Source organism: Taeniopygia guttata, chromosome 28, assembly GCF_048771995.1.
Source record: "Taeniopygia guttata chromosome 28, bTaeGut7.mat, whole genome shotgun sequence".
Taxonomy (NCBI): Eukaryota; Metazoa; Chordata; class Aves; order Passeriformes; family Estrildidae; genus Taeniopygia; species Taeniopygia guttata.
The window spans coordinates 3875886-3891376 of record NC_133053.1 but is presented as its reverse complement, the minus strand read 5'-3'; the positions used below and the strand labels follow the sequence as shown (position 1 = coordinate 3891376).

At 46.6% G+C, this 15491-nt stretch overlaps 1 protein-coding gene across 1 annotated transcript; it reads left to right on the top strand.

Moving 5' to 3' along the window:
* Positions 1-2589: 2589 nt before the first annotated feature.
* LOC140680750 (uncharacterized) lies at positions 2590-15482 on the top strand. The gene is made up of 3 exons (XM_072919238.1): positions 2590-2792; positions 8528-15309; positions 15423-15482. Exons 1-3 carry the CDS (start codon positions 2717-2719, stop codon positions 15480-15482), a joined length of 6918 nt encoding a protein of 2305 aa, XP_072775339.1. The 5' UTR covers positions 2590-2716.
* Positions 15483-15491: the final 9 nt, after the last annotated feature.

The following is a 15491-nucleotide window of genomic DNA, read 5'->3' as shown; positions in this document are numbered from 1 at the left end:
ATTTGGTTACAAAACCAACTGGTAAAACCTGATAAATCAATCAAGAGTTTATTGAGTGTTCACTGACATGGGACAGGCAAAGAATGAAAGTTGTTATGAATTCCTTCTCAAGCTAGTTCATTCCCACTGAGCTTTCCTTTTCCCCAGCAGCACAAGTGCAGGGATTATCCTTGTTTCAGAGCTGAAGTTCTCTTAAGAAAGTTAATTCCTGGCTCGAATGGCAGGTTTAAAAATGAAATTATGAATTAACCCACAGCTTTTCTTAAGGTGCTGCATTCCTCCCAGACCATTAAAGCTTTCCCTTCACTTTCATTTACTGGTGAAGTCAGGAGTGTGTGCAGCCAGGTGTCCCTGCCAGGGAGGTGCAAACATCCACTTCTGATAAAAGGAAACGATGCTGGATTATGTAAATATGACTGCAGGCACATCATGAAAGAACAGCTCTTGTTTTAAGGGCTCTCATGTAATCCCCTGCAGTAGCCATCACCTTTATATCACAAAGGTGTTTGGCATAGAACCTATTGCCACGAGGAGGTTTTGCCTGCAAAAATAAATTGAAATCTTAATTTTTAACAGTATCAGGCCTCCCTCTTGGCGCCAGTGTGTGTGGAGCTTTTCCATCCAGGATTTTGAGACTCAAGCTAAAATAAGCAGAGTCCACTGGGCTGTTTGTACTTAAAATTCCAAGTGAAAACAGGGTGGGTTGTGCCTTTTTGCTTAACCTTGGCAGACCCCCAGAATCATCCCCAAAGCTCTCTTTTTTCAATTTTATTATTTTATTTACATCTGGTGTATTTACCTTGAAAGCTGGAGTGATTCCTCTCCAAAGTTGGGTTGATTTTTCCATTCCCCTCCAATTTATCAACCATTTTTACACAGGCAGATGAAACCAAAGACAGATCACGTCAAAGAGGCGACCCAGGCAGAAATGAGTCGTGAATCACAAATTGTTTCTCCCTTAGTAACACTTGAGGAAAGGTCAAGGATGTTCAATTTACCCAATTCTTGCACAACCAGGCAGGAACGGGCCCACGTCAGTCTCTACATTGTGACAGGTATGCTTGAGGTGATTTCAGCAATTCTGGGAGGAACTTTTAATCTGTCTGTGTTATCCAAGCAAGAGGGTCTTTGTATCACAGGAATTTTGCAGAGAAATAGCATTTGTGTGAATGAATCCAGGCTTCTAAAACCTATTTAGTTCCTCAGTTAGGAAAACTGAATTTACATTAATTTTATTGTTAATGTATATGCCAGTGTTTACTGGTTCTTTACATGTGAAAAAAAAATTTTTAATATGAATTATCTCCAGCATTTACAAAAAACACTTGGATATTCAAAGCAGAACTGTCCCCAGAAGTTGTGCAAGTATAAAATGACTTTTTAATCCAATCAAACGGAACATTTCATTAATAACTCATAAAAACCTTCAGCTGAGTGAATTAGAGTTGATTTTCAGAGAATTTCCAGGCCATCCAGAAAACATTTACTTTTTTTCAGGCATCTGTTGGAAAACTGTCCCTCTAAACCTAGAACTGACCTTGTGATGAAGCCTCTCCATCAGGGGTTAAAAAGGTTTTGGGCCTTTCCTGAGTGCAGGGTTTAGGGAGAATTAAATAAAAAATAATGGAAAATACAAATAAGAATTTATTTATTTTTCCTGGGCTCAACTTGAACAAGAAATGTTGGGTTTAGAAGCGGTGTGAGAGGAAAGAGAAGCAGGATTCAGGAAGGAGAACAGGGACAAGACTTGAAGGATGAAGGAACCCAAACCCAAAGAGAGTCTGTTCCCCTGTAGATTAATCCTGATCAAGAATTAAAAGGATAAAGCATCAAACTCAATATTGGTGACGGCTGAAAATAATTGGAAACCATTTTAATTCTCATCTGGATTCAGGGGCGTGGCAGTTCCTCCTTAAACTTTATCTATCCTTAAACTAGCCCATGGATCTGCAAGAGCAACTCATGGATTTGCTGAATTTTGTCACTTTATCCGTGGGTTTAGCCCTGGACATTCCCTCAGAGAATTTCTCCTGAATCCCTTTGTCCATTCTCCAGGGGGAAAATCCCAGGGGATGACTGAGACCGTGCCAGGTTTGCAGTTTTGGCAGCGGATGCACCTTTGATGCCGAGGAATGAGTGCTGGGAAGGAAGGAAGGATGACCCCAAGGGGCTTTTCTTATCAATCACCCCGAGCTCTTGCTGCTCCCAGCGACCCACGAAGAGCATCAGGAAATGTTTGCTCTTTGTCACTCACACCAGAGCCATGCCACTGCAATGTAAACTCAAAGCCCAGCCAAACTCCTGTCTCCACGTCCACCCTGAACTTAAATATCTGCGAGATGAATGTGTGATTGTGGCCTCCAAGGGTGTAGACCTGTCCCCATTCCTGCTCCTTTCATGCTCAGATTCACTCCCGCTGACCTTTTCAAGCAGAGAGTTTCTTATTTACCTTCCCTAGAGGGAAAGTACCAGGTTCTAATTTGAAAATCCTCGGGTTGTCAGGTACAGGTGTGGCCCAAACCTCCACCAAGGGTTGGTGTTATGCAAGGGGCTGGAGTTTAAGAACGTTTCACCCTTGACCATCACACTCATCGTGTCCCCTCCGGTGTGAGGGTCACTCCTGTGCTGCCCAGAGCTGCGGATCCCCAAAGGGAATTTGGGAAAATTTCTAATTTTGTCAGAAAATTCTAATCTTGTAAGAAAAAAAAAAAAAAGGATGGATTGGACAATAAATTTATCCCGATGGAAGATGAAGGTTTTGTCTGTTATCATTGTACTGTGCTGCTCTTCTGGTAAGTTAAATTTATTGAATTATTTCTATTATTAAATACTTTATTTAATTACTAATTGAAAAAAAAATCTAATTAACTTTTTTATTAGAAAAATTGTCAGTATATGTTTCTACAGTTGAACAGATTTTGTAGATTAAATGAGCACTAAAATTAAAACCAGGTTTTATTCCCATCTAATCACTTCAAGCAACATCGATGATTAAATCTATCCAGAATTTGTGATACAACTGAAAAACCACAAATCACTTTGGAGTGATGGGCTGATCTTGCTCATGGTCTTGCCAGTTTTTAGCACTTCTACTCATCAGTTTTTTCATCCGTTAAAATCAGAAAATAAGAGAGAGGACAACATTTATTTTTCTGATTTATTGAACATAAATACAGAGGAATTGCCAAAGCTGAGCTGATCTAATTTCATGGAGCAAAAGCCAATATAGAAATTGCAACATTTGTTTTAGCACGCAAAGTTAATTTTGTTTTCTGAAAAGAAATGAATGAGACGTTAATATTTACTTTAGAAACGGCTCATCTACATTCCTTACTTGAGTTTTGAAATCATAAATGGGGGAGGGAATTCAAATAATAATTATTAATAGAAAATAATCAAGCTAAAAGTATTTTGAGAATTTTACAATATTTGCCAGGTGTGTATTTTTTGAAAAAGTGGATAAAAATGACATTATGGATGGCATGAAATGACAGAGGGTCTGGAGTGCTCCAGTCTTTGAAGTCATATTTCTTATAACATGAAAATTATCTTTAGAAATGTGTCTGAATTTAAAATCTAGAAGGCATTTAATCATCTAAAATTTCAAATTCTTTAAAATCAAGCTGGAATTACTTGATTTCTATAAGGAAAAACACTTTTTTGGTAGTGGTTACTCAAAGGTTTGTAAATTTCATTTTATGGAATAAATTAGGACACATAGGACCTGAAGTCCCAGTGACTTAAAGAACTCTCCCAGAGTTAATTAATTAATTAATTAATCAAATAATCAAAATTACTAGAGATATTTTAAGTGCATTGGTGCCAACAGAAAAAATGTCTGTTCACACAACCAGCATCTTAATTGAAATTAGTTTTAAACTAAAGGCAATTAAGGCTGTTTTAATTCTGAATTAGAGGGGAAACACTAGAGCTAAACATTGCTTTAAAGTATATGGGCTCAAAAACACTCTGAGTTTTTAATATTAATAAAATTATGTTAATTTCAATTAATATACTATGTTTTGGTAAGATTTAGGCTGTTTTCGTCTGAGCTGGTGAATAGAAATCTGCATAAGGATTCCTGCCCAGAGCCAGATTTTAAGTGCAGGTGGATGTGAAAATATTAAAAATATTAAAAAGGTTTTTCCCACTGCACTGCAAAAGAAATCCAGCTTTGGAAACTCCTGTTAGGAATTTCTGACTGGGCTCAGGAAATCCCTACTGTTCCACTGACGGAACTTTGATATTTTTGGTGAATTTTGTTGGAGTAGTGTTCCTTTAGAAGGACAAGGGTCACTAATTCTAGAGTTTGGAATTCAATCTGAATATTTTAATGTCTGCAAAATTAGTGCTGAAATATGAACACATCCAATTAGTGATAGAAACTGTGGTTCCAGGTTGATTCCCAGAGGAGTTTGGCATACAGAGAGTTGGGATATGGAGAGTTTAGCTCTGTGCATCACCAGATCCCCCTGCCAGGGAGTGTTTGGTCCCCTCTTTTAGCATCCTGAAAAATCCCTCATAACAAGTCTATTAGGCATGACCAGGAATGGCTTAAAGCCTCCAGGTGGTACAGAAAAAAAGGAGGAAATGTAACCATTCTCTAGATGTTTATATAGCAAATAATTTATATGTTAATATAGAAAATAATATATAAAAATATAAATGCACCAAGGTACAGGGATTCCAGTATTACATGATTTTGGAAAAGCCCTATTTATTACTGACATTTATAGAGATCTGTATCCTTTATTGAATAAGAAAATACATATATATATATATATATATATATATATATATATATACACTTGTATTTATGTTTATAATTTTTATTTATATTTTTCAAAGTGGCATATTTATATTTATATTTATATTTATATTTATATTTATATTTATATTTATATTTATATTTATATTTATATTTATATTTATATTTATATTTATATTTATATTTATATTTATATTTATATTTATATTTATATTTATATTTATATTTATATTTATATTTATATTTATATTTATATTTATATTTATATTTATATTATTTATATTTATATTTATATTTATATTTACATAACACAGAATGGTTTGGATTGGAAAAGAACTTAAAGCTCATCCATTTCCATGCCCTGCCATGGACAGGGACACCTTCCACCATCCCAGGCTGCTCCAAGCCCTGTCCAACCTGTCCTTGGACACTTCCAGGGATCCAGGGGCAGCCACAGCTGCTCTGGGAATTCCATCCCAGCCCCTCCCCACCCTCACAAGGAAGAATTTCTCCCCAATATCCCATCCATCCCTGCCCTCTGGCAGTGGGGACCCATTCCCTGTGCCTTGTCTCTCCAATGTTTTATGTGCTTCCTTAATTCTGAAAACTCTGTAATGGTCAATATCGTGACATTAATGTGAATACAAAAGACAAGGACAGGTCTGTGAGTAGAAGCAAAGCTTGAGGAGCTACTACCAATTTACTCGCTGCCACATTGGCTGCCCCCTCCTTTCTCTGACTCTCCTCTGACCTTCCATTCTGTTCTAACATTGATATTACCACATCTGTTATTTGTAATAGTCTGCTGTTTTCTAAGCCCTCTCATGCACAGAATATTGGAGCATCACTTGATTGAGTCTGGAATCCAGAAAGAAAACAGAGATTTGGGAATGAGGAAGAGACAGGGCATTATTTTTGTAAATAACAGCCAGAGTTGGGCCTTGCTCTGGGCTGGATCATGGGTGACAAGTCCTGCTGAGAGGGACAGTTCAGTGCTGTGCTTTGCACGGTGTTCATGTGGCCACACAGCCCCTGACAGTGCAGGTGGCTCCAGGAGGGTGCACAGCAAACTCAAGGGAGTGCGGGTAGAAGAAACACCTGCAAAACCCCCCCAGAAAATCCTCCCTTCCATTGTCCACCTGGTGAGTTGTGACAGCAAAGAGATTTGGTGTGACTCTGCATGGCTCAGGTGAGGTCTCACCTGCAGAGCTGGCTCCAGCTTGGGGGGGTCACAGCACAGGAGAAAGAGTCCATAGGAGGCTCCAGGGGGATCAAAGGGATAGAGCAGCCCTGCTGGGAGAACTGGGGTTGTTCAGTCTGGAGAAGAGAAACTTCGGGGTGACCCTGCGGCCTTCCAGAACTGAAGGGAGCCAACAAGAAAGACGGAGAGAGAGAGAGACACAATTTCCAAGGGCCTGGAGTGACAGGATGAGGGGGAATGGCTTCAAAGTGATAGAGATGAGTTATTAGGAAAAAAATCAGAAGGTGATGAGGTCCTGGCACAGGCTGCCCAGAGCAGCTGTGGCTGCCCTATCCCCTGGCCCAGAAGTGTCCAAGGAGACAGGGTGTGCAGGCTGGACAGGGTTTGGAGCAACCTGGGACAGTGGAAAGTAGGGATGAAACAAGATGGGCTTTAAGGCAGGGAGAAACCAAACTATGTCTAAACTATGATTCCATTAAGTTGTTTGTGAGGATGCTGGGATGTGATAGTGATTCCTTACATTTGAAAGAGCTTGGTCTGGGTCCCCCTCTCCCTTTCTCCATCCATCCTCTCCTAACGGCACTACCCGAGGCAGGATTCCAGCCCTGCTTATTTCCTGGTGGGTGTCAAGCCCAAGCACTACTAATGAGCCTGGAATGCTTCACCAGAAAAGAATCTCCTGAGGTAACACAACCAACCTGACAAGGGAGAGACCGGGGTGTGATTCCAGTGACAGATTATTCATAGAATGAGCCCCTCCTTAGGGCCACACCATGGAGATGGTTTGGAACATTTCTGTGCACCTCAGGGGAACAGGGGAATTTAATTGGGGTGACAAACCCATGGCTATTGTGTTGTCGTCACTGAAAGTGCCATGGATGAATAGCAGATTTTTTTAGGTGTTGCCAATTCAGAAAGCGTGAAAAAACCAGAGCATGAATATGTAATGCTTATGTAAAAAGCAGCTGGAAAAATGTTGGACATGTTCAGAGTATTTTGAAAAATGTTGGACTTGTTCAGAGTCCTTTTCTTGACCCCTATATTCACCTATTTAGGTATCTACTACTCTGAATATGGGATTTAATAGACATGACTGATGCCCCTCAGTGAAATATATATTTAAATCCCAAAACAGCTCAGTTTTCTTGAGAAGCTGCTCCAGAAAACTCTAAACAGCCCATCTTTGACCCTGTTTTCCATGGAAAACTGGGGACATCAAGAAGATGGGGGTGGGTAGAAATGTGGTTTCTCCTTAGAAAGGAAGGAGTTTGGGGAGTTCTCTGCTAACTAGATTTACTGCAAAAAGCAGAAGAATCTTAAAACTAATTACTAAATAATAACAAGACCATATAAAATAATAAAGACTTAAGAAGTAAGAAAAGGAACAAACTGGTACAGCCTGATTCAATTTCCTTTCTGACAAAAAGTCTCAGCCGAAAGGAAACCCTCAGCTTGACTAAGAATTTAATCAGAGAATAATTTTTAACGGTGAGTGACATAACAGTATCCTAAAAGAAGAAATCATCCAGGGTGGAGGCAAATCTTCATAGATGGCTGTTACTGTTCTTTTCTGAGTTTGAATGAGAAAGCTTGGATTAAAAATATGTGACAATTAATGCCTAGCAGTAAGTGAGATTACATTTTAAATGTCATCAGTTCTCCACTTTAGTTGCTCCTAAATAATTTGAAAGACTATCTATGGAAAGATAAAATTTAGGAATCTTGGAAATATTTTGGAAGACAGGATTAGAATAAAAAGTATTTGGAAAAAAAATGAATGGCTCTTCTGAATTGCAGTGGAGGAAATTGGGATATTTTGCACATGCAAATGCAGATGTTCAGCTACAAAGAACATTCTAGTTTTACTGTTCTCTGAAAATCTGAGGTCTGGCACTCAGTGCCATGGTTTAGTTGAGGAATCAGGGAATGGGTTGGACTCAATGGTCTTGAAGGTCTCTTCCAAACTTGTGATTCTGTGATCCCTTCAGAGAACTTCCAGCTGGACATGTCTATTGATTTAAATTCATGAAGGAACAGATACAGTGCAGGAGGTTTTGTGATAACACCACTGTTGAAGGGGTAAAGGTCCAGTGATCACTCAACCTATTGGACTGAGTCCAGAGGAGGCCACCAAGATGAGCAAAATGACAGAGCAGTGGGATTGTCCAGCCTGTAGCTCCAGGGAGATCTTAGAGATCTTCCCAGTGCCTAACAGGAATCAAAGATAGCTGGAAAGGGAAATGGGACAAGGGATGGAGGGACAGGACACAAGGGAATCGCTTCAAGCTTAGAGAAGGTTGATTTGGAACAAGTATCAGGAAGGAATTGTTCCCTATGGCGGCACAGGGTACCCAAAATATCTGTGGCTGCCCCTGGATCCCTGAAAGTGTCCAAGGCCAGGCTGGATGGGAGGTTGAGCAGCCTTGCATAGTAGAAGTTCTTCCTGCCAGGGGATTGAAGAAACGAACTTTCTGGATCTCTTCCAACACAAACCATTCTGTGATTCTGTTTTAACATAATATACAACAGATGTAAATTAGCATATGATTCCTCCACAGGTACTGGTCTGACCACATCACGCACTGAGTCCACCACTGTCTCCAGCAGCACAAGGCCCGAAGGCACCACCTCGGCTGTACAGACCACAGCTGAAGCGGATTTGACATCTTCAGTCTCACCTCAGGCAGAGACGTCTCCACTTTTGACAACCTCCTCAATGCTGTTACCCACAGCTGAACACTCCAGCCTCATGACTTCAGCCACCACTCCAGTCCAGTCCAGCCCTGCTATGATATCCACTCGTGACCAAGTCACCAAAGAAGTGACAGAAACAACTGTTACCATGGGGATGATTGCCCAAACATCATCCACTGCTCCTGGGACAAGCCCAACTTCCGCCACCACCTCTACTGTTCCCCTCCTCTCTACTGTTGAGAGCACTACTCCATCTCTCACCACAGCTGCAGCCACCAACACCAGCACCCTATTTGAGTCGGCCTCCACAGCTGCTGCTGTGGGCACATCCACTGTTGGGTCCACCACCACAAAACCAGAGGGCACCACCTCGACTGTGCAGGGCACATCTCCGCCTGAGTCTACAGCTTCAGGATCTCCATTTTGGCCACAGACCTCTCCAATTGTGACAATCTCCAGAATTCTGCCAGCCACATCAGAAATCTCCAGCCTGATATCTTCAGCCACCACTCCAATCCAATCCGAGCAGACTGAGACATCCACTCGTGACAAGGCCATCACAGAAGCGCCACAAACAATGGAGACTACTGGCGTGCGTGCACAAACATCAGCCACTGCTCCTGGGACAAGCCCAACTTCTGCCACCACCTCTTCTCTTCCTAGGAGCTCTCCTCTGGGGACCAGTTCACCAGCTCTCAGCACAACGACAAGCACCACCACTCCGCTGGAGACAAACTCTACTCCTGCTGCCACATCAGCTTTAACCTCTGAGCCCAGCACTGTGCCCACCTCCATGAGAACGGAATTCTCCACCTCGACTGCACAGTCCACATCACGTCCCGAGTCTTCGGCTCCAGCCTCTACCACTGAAGCAGGGACGTCTCCATTTCAGGCAGCCTCCACAGTCGTCTCGACAATGGAACAAACCAGAAAAGGAGAGACTTCAGCCACCACAACAATGCAGTCCAGCCCCACGGAGAGTTCCGTGAGTCAGCCGGTCACCACTGCCGCTACGGAGGCAACAACCTTGAGCACCACTGGGCCTGCCCAAACGGTGTCCTCTGCTCCTGGGTCAAGATCAACTTCTGCCACCACTTCTGGTCTTCCTCTGAGCTCTACTCTGGAGAACACTTCCCCAAGCCTCAGCACAACTACACCCACCACCAGCAGGGTTCTTGAGATAACCTCCACAGGTTCTAGTCTGGCCACATCACGCACTGAGTCCTCCACTGTCTCCAGCAGCACAAGGCCCGAAGGCACCACCTCGGCTGTACAGACCACAGCTGAACCGCATTTGACATCTTCAGTCTCTACATCTCAGGCAGAGACGTCTCCACTTTTGTCAACCTCCACAATGCTGTTGACCACAGCTGAACACTCCAGCCTCATGACTTCAGCCACCACTCCAGTCCAGTCCAGCCCTACTGTGATATCCACACATGACCAGGTTGCCGGAAAAGTGGCAGAAACATCGGTGCCGTCTGGGGTGCCTCCTCAAACATCATCCACTGCTCCTGGGACAAGCCTATCTTCTGCAAGCATTTCTGCTGTTCCTCTGGGCACTTCTGTGGAGAGCACTTCTCCATCTCTCACCACAGCTGCAGCCACCAACACCAGCACCGCATTTGAGTCAGCCTCCGCAGCTGCTGCTGTGGGCACATCCACTGTTGGGTCCATCACTCTGTCCACCAGCTCAAGTCAGGAGGGCACCATCTCAACCGTGCAGACCGCCGTCCCCCCAGAGTCTACAGCTTCAACATCTTCACCACCGCCAGAGACGTCTCCACTTGTAACAACCTCCAGATTCCTGTCGACCACATCCGAAATCTCAAGTCTCATATCTTCAACTACCACTCCAATCCAATCCGAGCAGACTGAGACATCCACTCGTGACAAGGCCACCACACATAGGACACAAACAATGGAGACTACTGGCGTGCGTGCACAAACATCAGCCACTGCTCCTGGGACAAGCCCAACTTCTGCCACCACCTCTTCTCTTCCTAGGAGCTCTCCTCTGGGGACCAGTTCACCAGCTCTCAGCACAACGACAAGCACCACCACTCCGCTGGAGGCAAACTCTACTCCTGCTGCCACGTCAGCTTTAACCTCTGAGCCCAGCACTGTGCCCACCTCCATGAGAACGGAATTCTCCACCTCGACTGCACAGTCCACATCACGTCCCGAGTCTTCGGCTCCAGCCTCTACCACTGAAGCAGGGACGTCTCCATTTCAGGCAGCCTCCACAGTCGTCTCGACAATGGAACAAACCAGAAAAGGAGAGACTTTCGCCACCACAACAATGCAATCCAGCCCCACGGAGAGTTCCGTGAGTCAGCCGGTCACCACTGCCGCTACGGAGGCAGCAACCTTGAGCACCACTGGGCCTGCCCAAACGGTGTCCTCTGCTCCTGGGTCAAGATCAACTTCTGCCACCACTTCTGGTCTTCCTCTGAGCTCTACTCTGGAGAACACTTCCCCAAGCCTCAGCACAACTACACCCACCACCAGCAGGGTTCTTGAGATAACCTCCACAGGTTCTAGTCTGGCCACATCACGCACTGAGTCCACCACTGTTTCCAGCAGCACAAGGCCCGAAGGCACCACCTCGGCTGTACAGACAACAGCTGAACCGCATTTGACATCTTCAGTCTCTACATCTCAGGCAGAGACGTCTCCACTTTTGTCAACCTCCACAATGCTGTTGACCACAGCTGAACACTCCAGCCTCATGACTTCAGCCACCACTCCAGTCCAGTCCAGCCCTACTGTGATATCCACACATGACCAGGTTGCCGGAAAAGTGGCAGAAACATCGGTGCCGTCTGGGGTGCCTCCTCAAACATCATCCACTGCTCCTGGGACAAGCCTATCTTCTGCAAGCATTTCTGCTGTTCCTCTGGGCACTTCTGTGGAGAGCACTTCTCCATCTCTCACCACAGCTGCAGCCACCAACACCAGCACCGCATTTGAGTCAGCCTCCGCAGCTGCTGCTGTGGGCACATCCACTGTTGGGTCCATCACTCTGTCCAGCAGCTCAAGTCAGGAGGGCACCATCTCAACTGTGCAGACCGCCGTCCAGCCAGAGTCTACAGCTTCAACATCTTCACCACCGCCAGAGACGTCTCCACTTGTGACAACCTCCAGATTCCTGTCGACCACATCCGAAATCTCAAGTCTCATATCTTCAACTACCACTCCAATCCAATCCGAGCAGACTGAGACATCCACTCGTGACAAGGCCGCCACACATAGGACACAAACAATGGAGACTACTGGCGTGCGTGCACAAACATCAGCCACTGCTCCTGGGACAAGCCCAACTTCTGCCACCACCTCTTCTCTTCCTAGGAGCTCTCCTCTGGGGACCAGTTCACCAGCTCTCAGCACAACGACAAGCACCACCACTCCGCTGGAGACAAACTCTACTCCTGCTGCCACGTCAGCTTTAACCTCTGAGCCCAGCACTGTGCCCACCTCCATGAGAACGGAATTCTCCACCTCGACTGCACAGTCCACATCACGTCCCGAGTCTTCGGCTCCAGCCTCTACCACTGAAGCAGGGACGTCTCCATTTCAGGCAGCCTCCACAGTCGTCTCGACAATGGAACAAACCAGAAAAGGAGAGACTTTAGCCACCACAACAATGCAGTCCAGCCCCACGGAGAGTTCCGTGAGTCAGCCGGTCACCACTGCCGCTACGGAGGCAGCAACCTTGAGCACCACTGGGCCTGCCCAAACGGTGTCCTCTGCTCCTGGGTCAAGATCAACTTCTGCCACCACTTCTGGTCTTCCTCTGAGCTCTACTCTGGAGAACACTTCCCCAAGCCTCAGCACAACTACACCCACCACCAGCAGGGTTCTTGAGATAACCTCCACAGGTTCTAGTCTGGCCACATCACGCACTGAGTCCACCACTGTCTCCAGCAGCACAAGGCCCGAAGGCACCACCTCGGCTGTACAGACAACAGCTGAACCGCATTTGACATCTTCAGTCTCTACATCTCAGGCAGAGACGTCTCCACTTTTGTCAACCTCCACAATGCTGTTGACCACAGCTGAACACTCCAGCCTCATGACTTCAGCCACCACTCCAGTCCAGTCCAGCCCTACTGTGATATCCACACGTGACCAGGTTGCCGGAAAAGTGGCAGAAACATCGGTGCCGTCTGGGGTGCCTCCTCAAACATCATCCACTGCTCCTGGGACAAGCCTATCTTCTGCAAGCATTTCTGCTGTTCCTCTGGGCACTTCTGTGGAGAGCACTTCTCCATCTCTCACCACAGCTGCAGCCACCAACACCAGCACCGCATTTGAGTCAGCCTCCGCAGCTGCTGCTGTGGGCACATCCACTGTTGGGTCCATCACTCTGTCCAGCAGCTCAAGTCAGGAGGGCACCATCTCAACTGTGCAGACCGCCGTCCAGCCAGAGTCTACAGCTTCAACATCTTCACCACCGCCAGAGACGTCTCCACTTGTGACAACCTCCAGATTCCTGTCGACCACATCCGAAATCTCAAGTCTCATATCTTCAACTACCACTCCAATCCAATCCGAGCAGACTGAGACATCCACTCGTGACAAGGCCACCACACATAGGACACAAACAATGGAGACTACTGGCGTGCGTGCACAAACATCAGCCACTGCTCCTGGGACAAGCCCAACTTCTGCCACCACCTCTTCTCTTCCTAGGAGCTCTCCTCTGGGGACCAGTTCACCAGCTCTCAGCACAACGACAAGCACCACCACTCTGCTGGAGACAAACTCTACTCCTGCTGCCACGTCAGCTTTAACCTCTGAGCCCAGCACTGTGCCCACCTCCATGAGAACGGAATTCTCCACCTCGACTGCACAGTCCACATCACGTCCCGAGTCTTCGGCTCCAGCCTCTACCACTGAAGCAGGGACGTCTCCATTTCAGGCAGCCTCCACAGTCGTCTCGACAATGGAACAAACCAGAAAAGGAGAGACTTTAGCCACCACAACATTGCAGTCCAGCCCCACGGAGAGTTCCGTGAGTCAGCCGGTCACCACTGCCGCTACGGAGGCAGCAACCTTGAGCACCACTGGGCCTGCCCAAACGGTGTCCTCTGCTCCTGGGTCAAGATCAACTTCTGCCACCACTTCTGGTCTTCCTCTGAGCTCTACTCTGGAGAACACTTCCCCAAGCCTCAGCACAACTACACCCACCACCAGCAGGGTTCTTGAGATAACCTCCACAGGTTCTAGTCTGGCCACATCACGCACTGAGTCCACCACTGTCTCCAGCAGCACAAGGCCCGAAGGCACCACCTCGGCTGTACAGACAACAGCTGAACCGCATTTGACATCTTCAGTCTCTACATCTCAGGCAGAGACGTCTCCACTTTTGTCAACCTCCACAATGCTGTTGACCACAGCTGAACACTCCAGCCTCATGACTTCAGCCACCACTCCAGTCCAGTCCAGCCCTACTGTGATATCCACACGTGACCAGGTTGCCGGAAAAGTGGCAGAAACATCGGTGCCGTCTGGGGTGCCTCCTCAAACATCATCCACTGCTCCTGGGACAAGCCTATCTTCTGCAAGCATTTCTGCTGTTCCTCTGGGCACTTCTGTGGAGAGCACTTCTCCATCTCTCACCACAGCTGCAGCCACCAACACCAGCACCGCATTTGAGTCAGCCTCCGCAGCTGCTGCTGTGGGCACATCCACTGTTGGGTCCATCACTCTGTCCAGCAGCTCAAGTCAGGAGGGCACCATCTCAACTGTGCAGACCGCCGTCCAGCCAGAGTCTACAGCTTCAACATCTTCACCACCGCCAGAGACGTCTCCACTTGTGACAACCTCCAGATTCCTGTCGACCACATCCGAAATCTCAAGTCTCATATCTTCAACTACCACTCCAATCCAATCCGAGCAGACTGAGACATCCACTCGTGACAAGGCCACCACACATAGGACACAAACAATGGAGACTACTGGCGTGCGTGCACAAACATCAGCCACTGCTCCTGGGACAAGCCCAACTTCTGCCACCACCTCTTCTCTTCCTAGGAGCTCTCCTCTGGGGACCAGTTCACCAGCTCTCAGCACAACGACAAGCACCACCACTCTGCTGGAGACAAACTCTACTCCTGCTGACACGTCAGCTTTAACCTCTGAGCCCAGCACTGTGCCCACCTCCATGAGAACGGAATTCTCCACCTCGACTGCACAGTCCACATCACGTCCCGAGTCTTCGGCTCCAGCCTCTACCACTGAAGCAGGGACGTCTCCATTTCAGGCAGCCTCCACAGTCGTCTCGACAATGGAACAAACCAGAAAAGGAGAGACTTTAGCCACCACAACAATGCAGTCCAGCCCCACGGAGAGTTCCGTGAGTCAGCCGGTCACCACTGCCGCTACGGAGGCAACAACCTTGAGCACCACTGGGTCTGCCCAAACGGAGTCCTCTGCTCCTGGGTCAAGATCAACTTCTGCTGCCACTTCTGGTCTTCCTCTGAGCTCTACTCTGGAGAACACTTCCCCAAGCCTCAGCACAACTACACCCACCACCAGCAGGGTTCTTGAGATAACCTCCACAGGTTCTAGTCTGGCCACATCACGCACTGAGTCCACCACTGTCTCCAGCAGCACAAGGCCCGAAGGCACCACCTCGGCTGTACAGACAACAGCTGAACCACATTTGACATCTTCAGTCTCTACATCTCAGGCAGAGACGTCTCCACTTTTGTCAACCTCCACAATGCTGTTGACCACAGCTGAACACTCCAGCCTCATGACTTCAGCCACCACTCCACTCCAGTCCAGCCCTACTGTGATATCCACACGTGACCAGGTTGC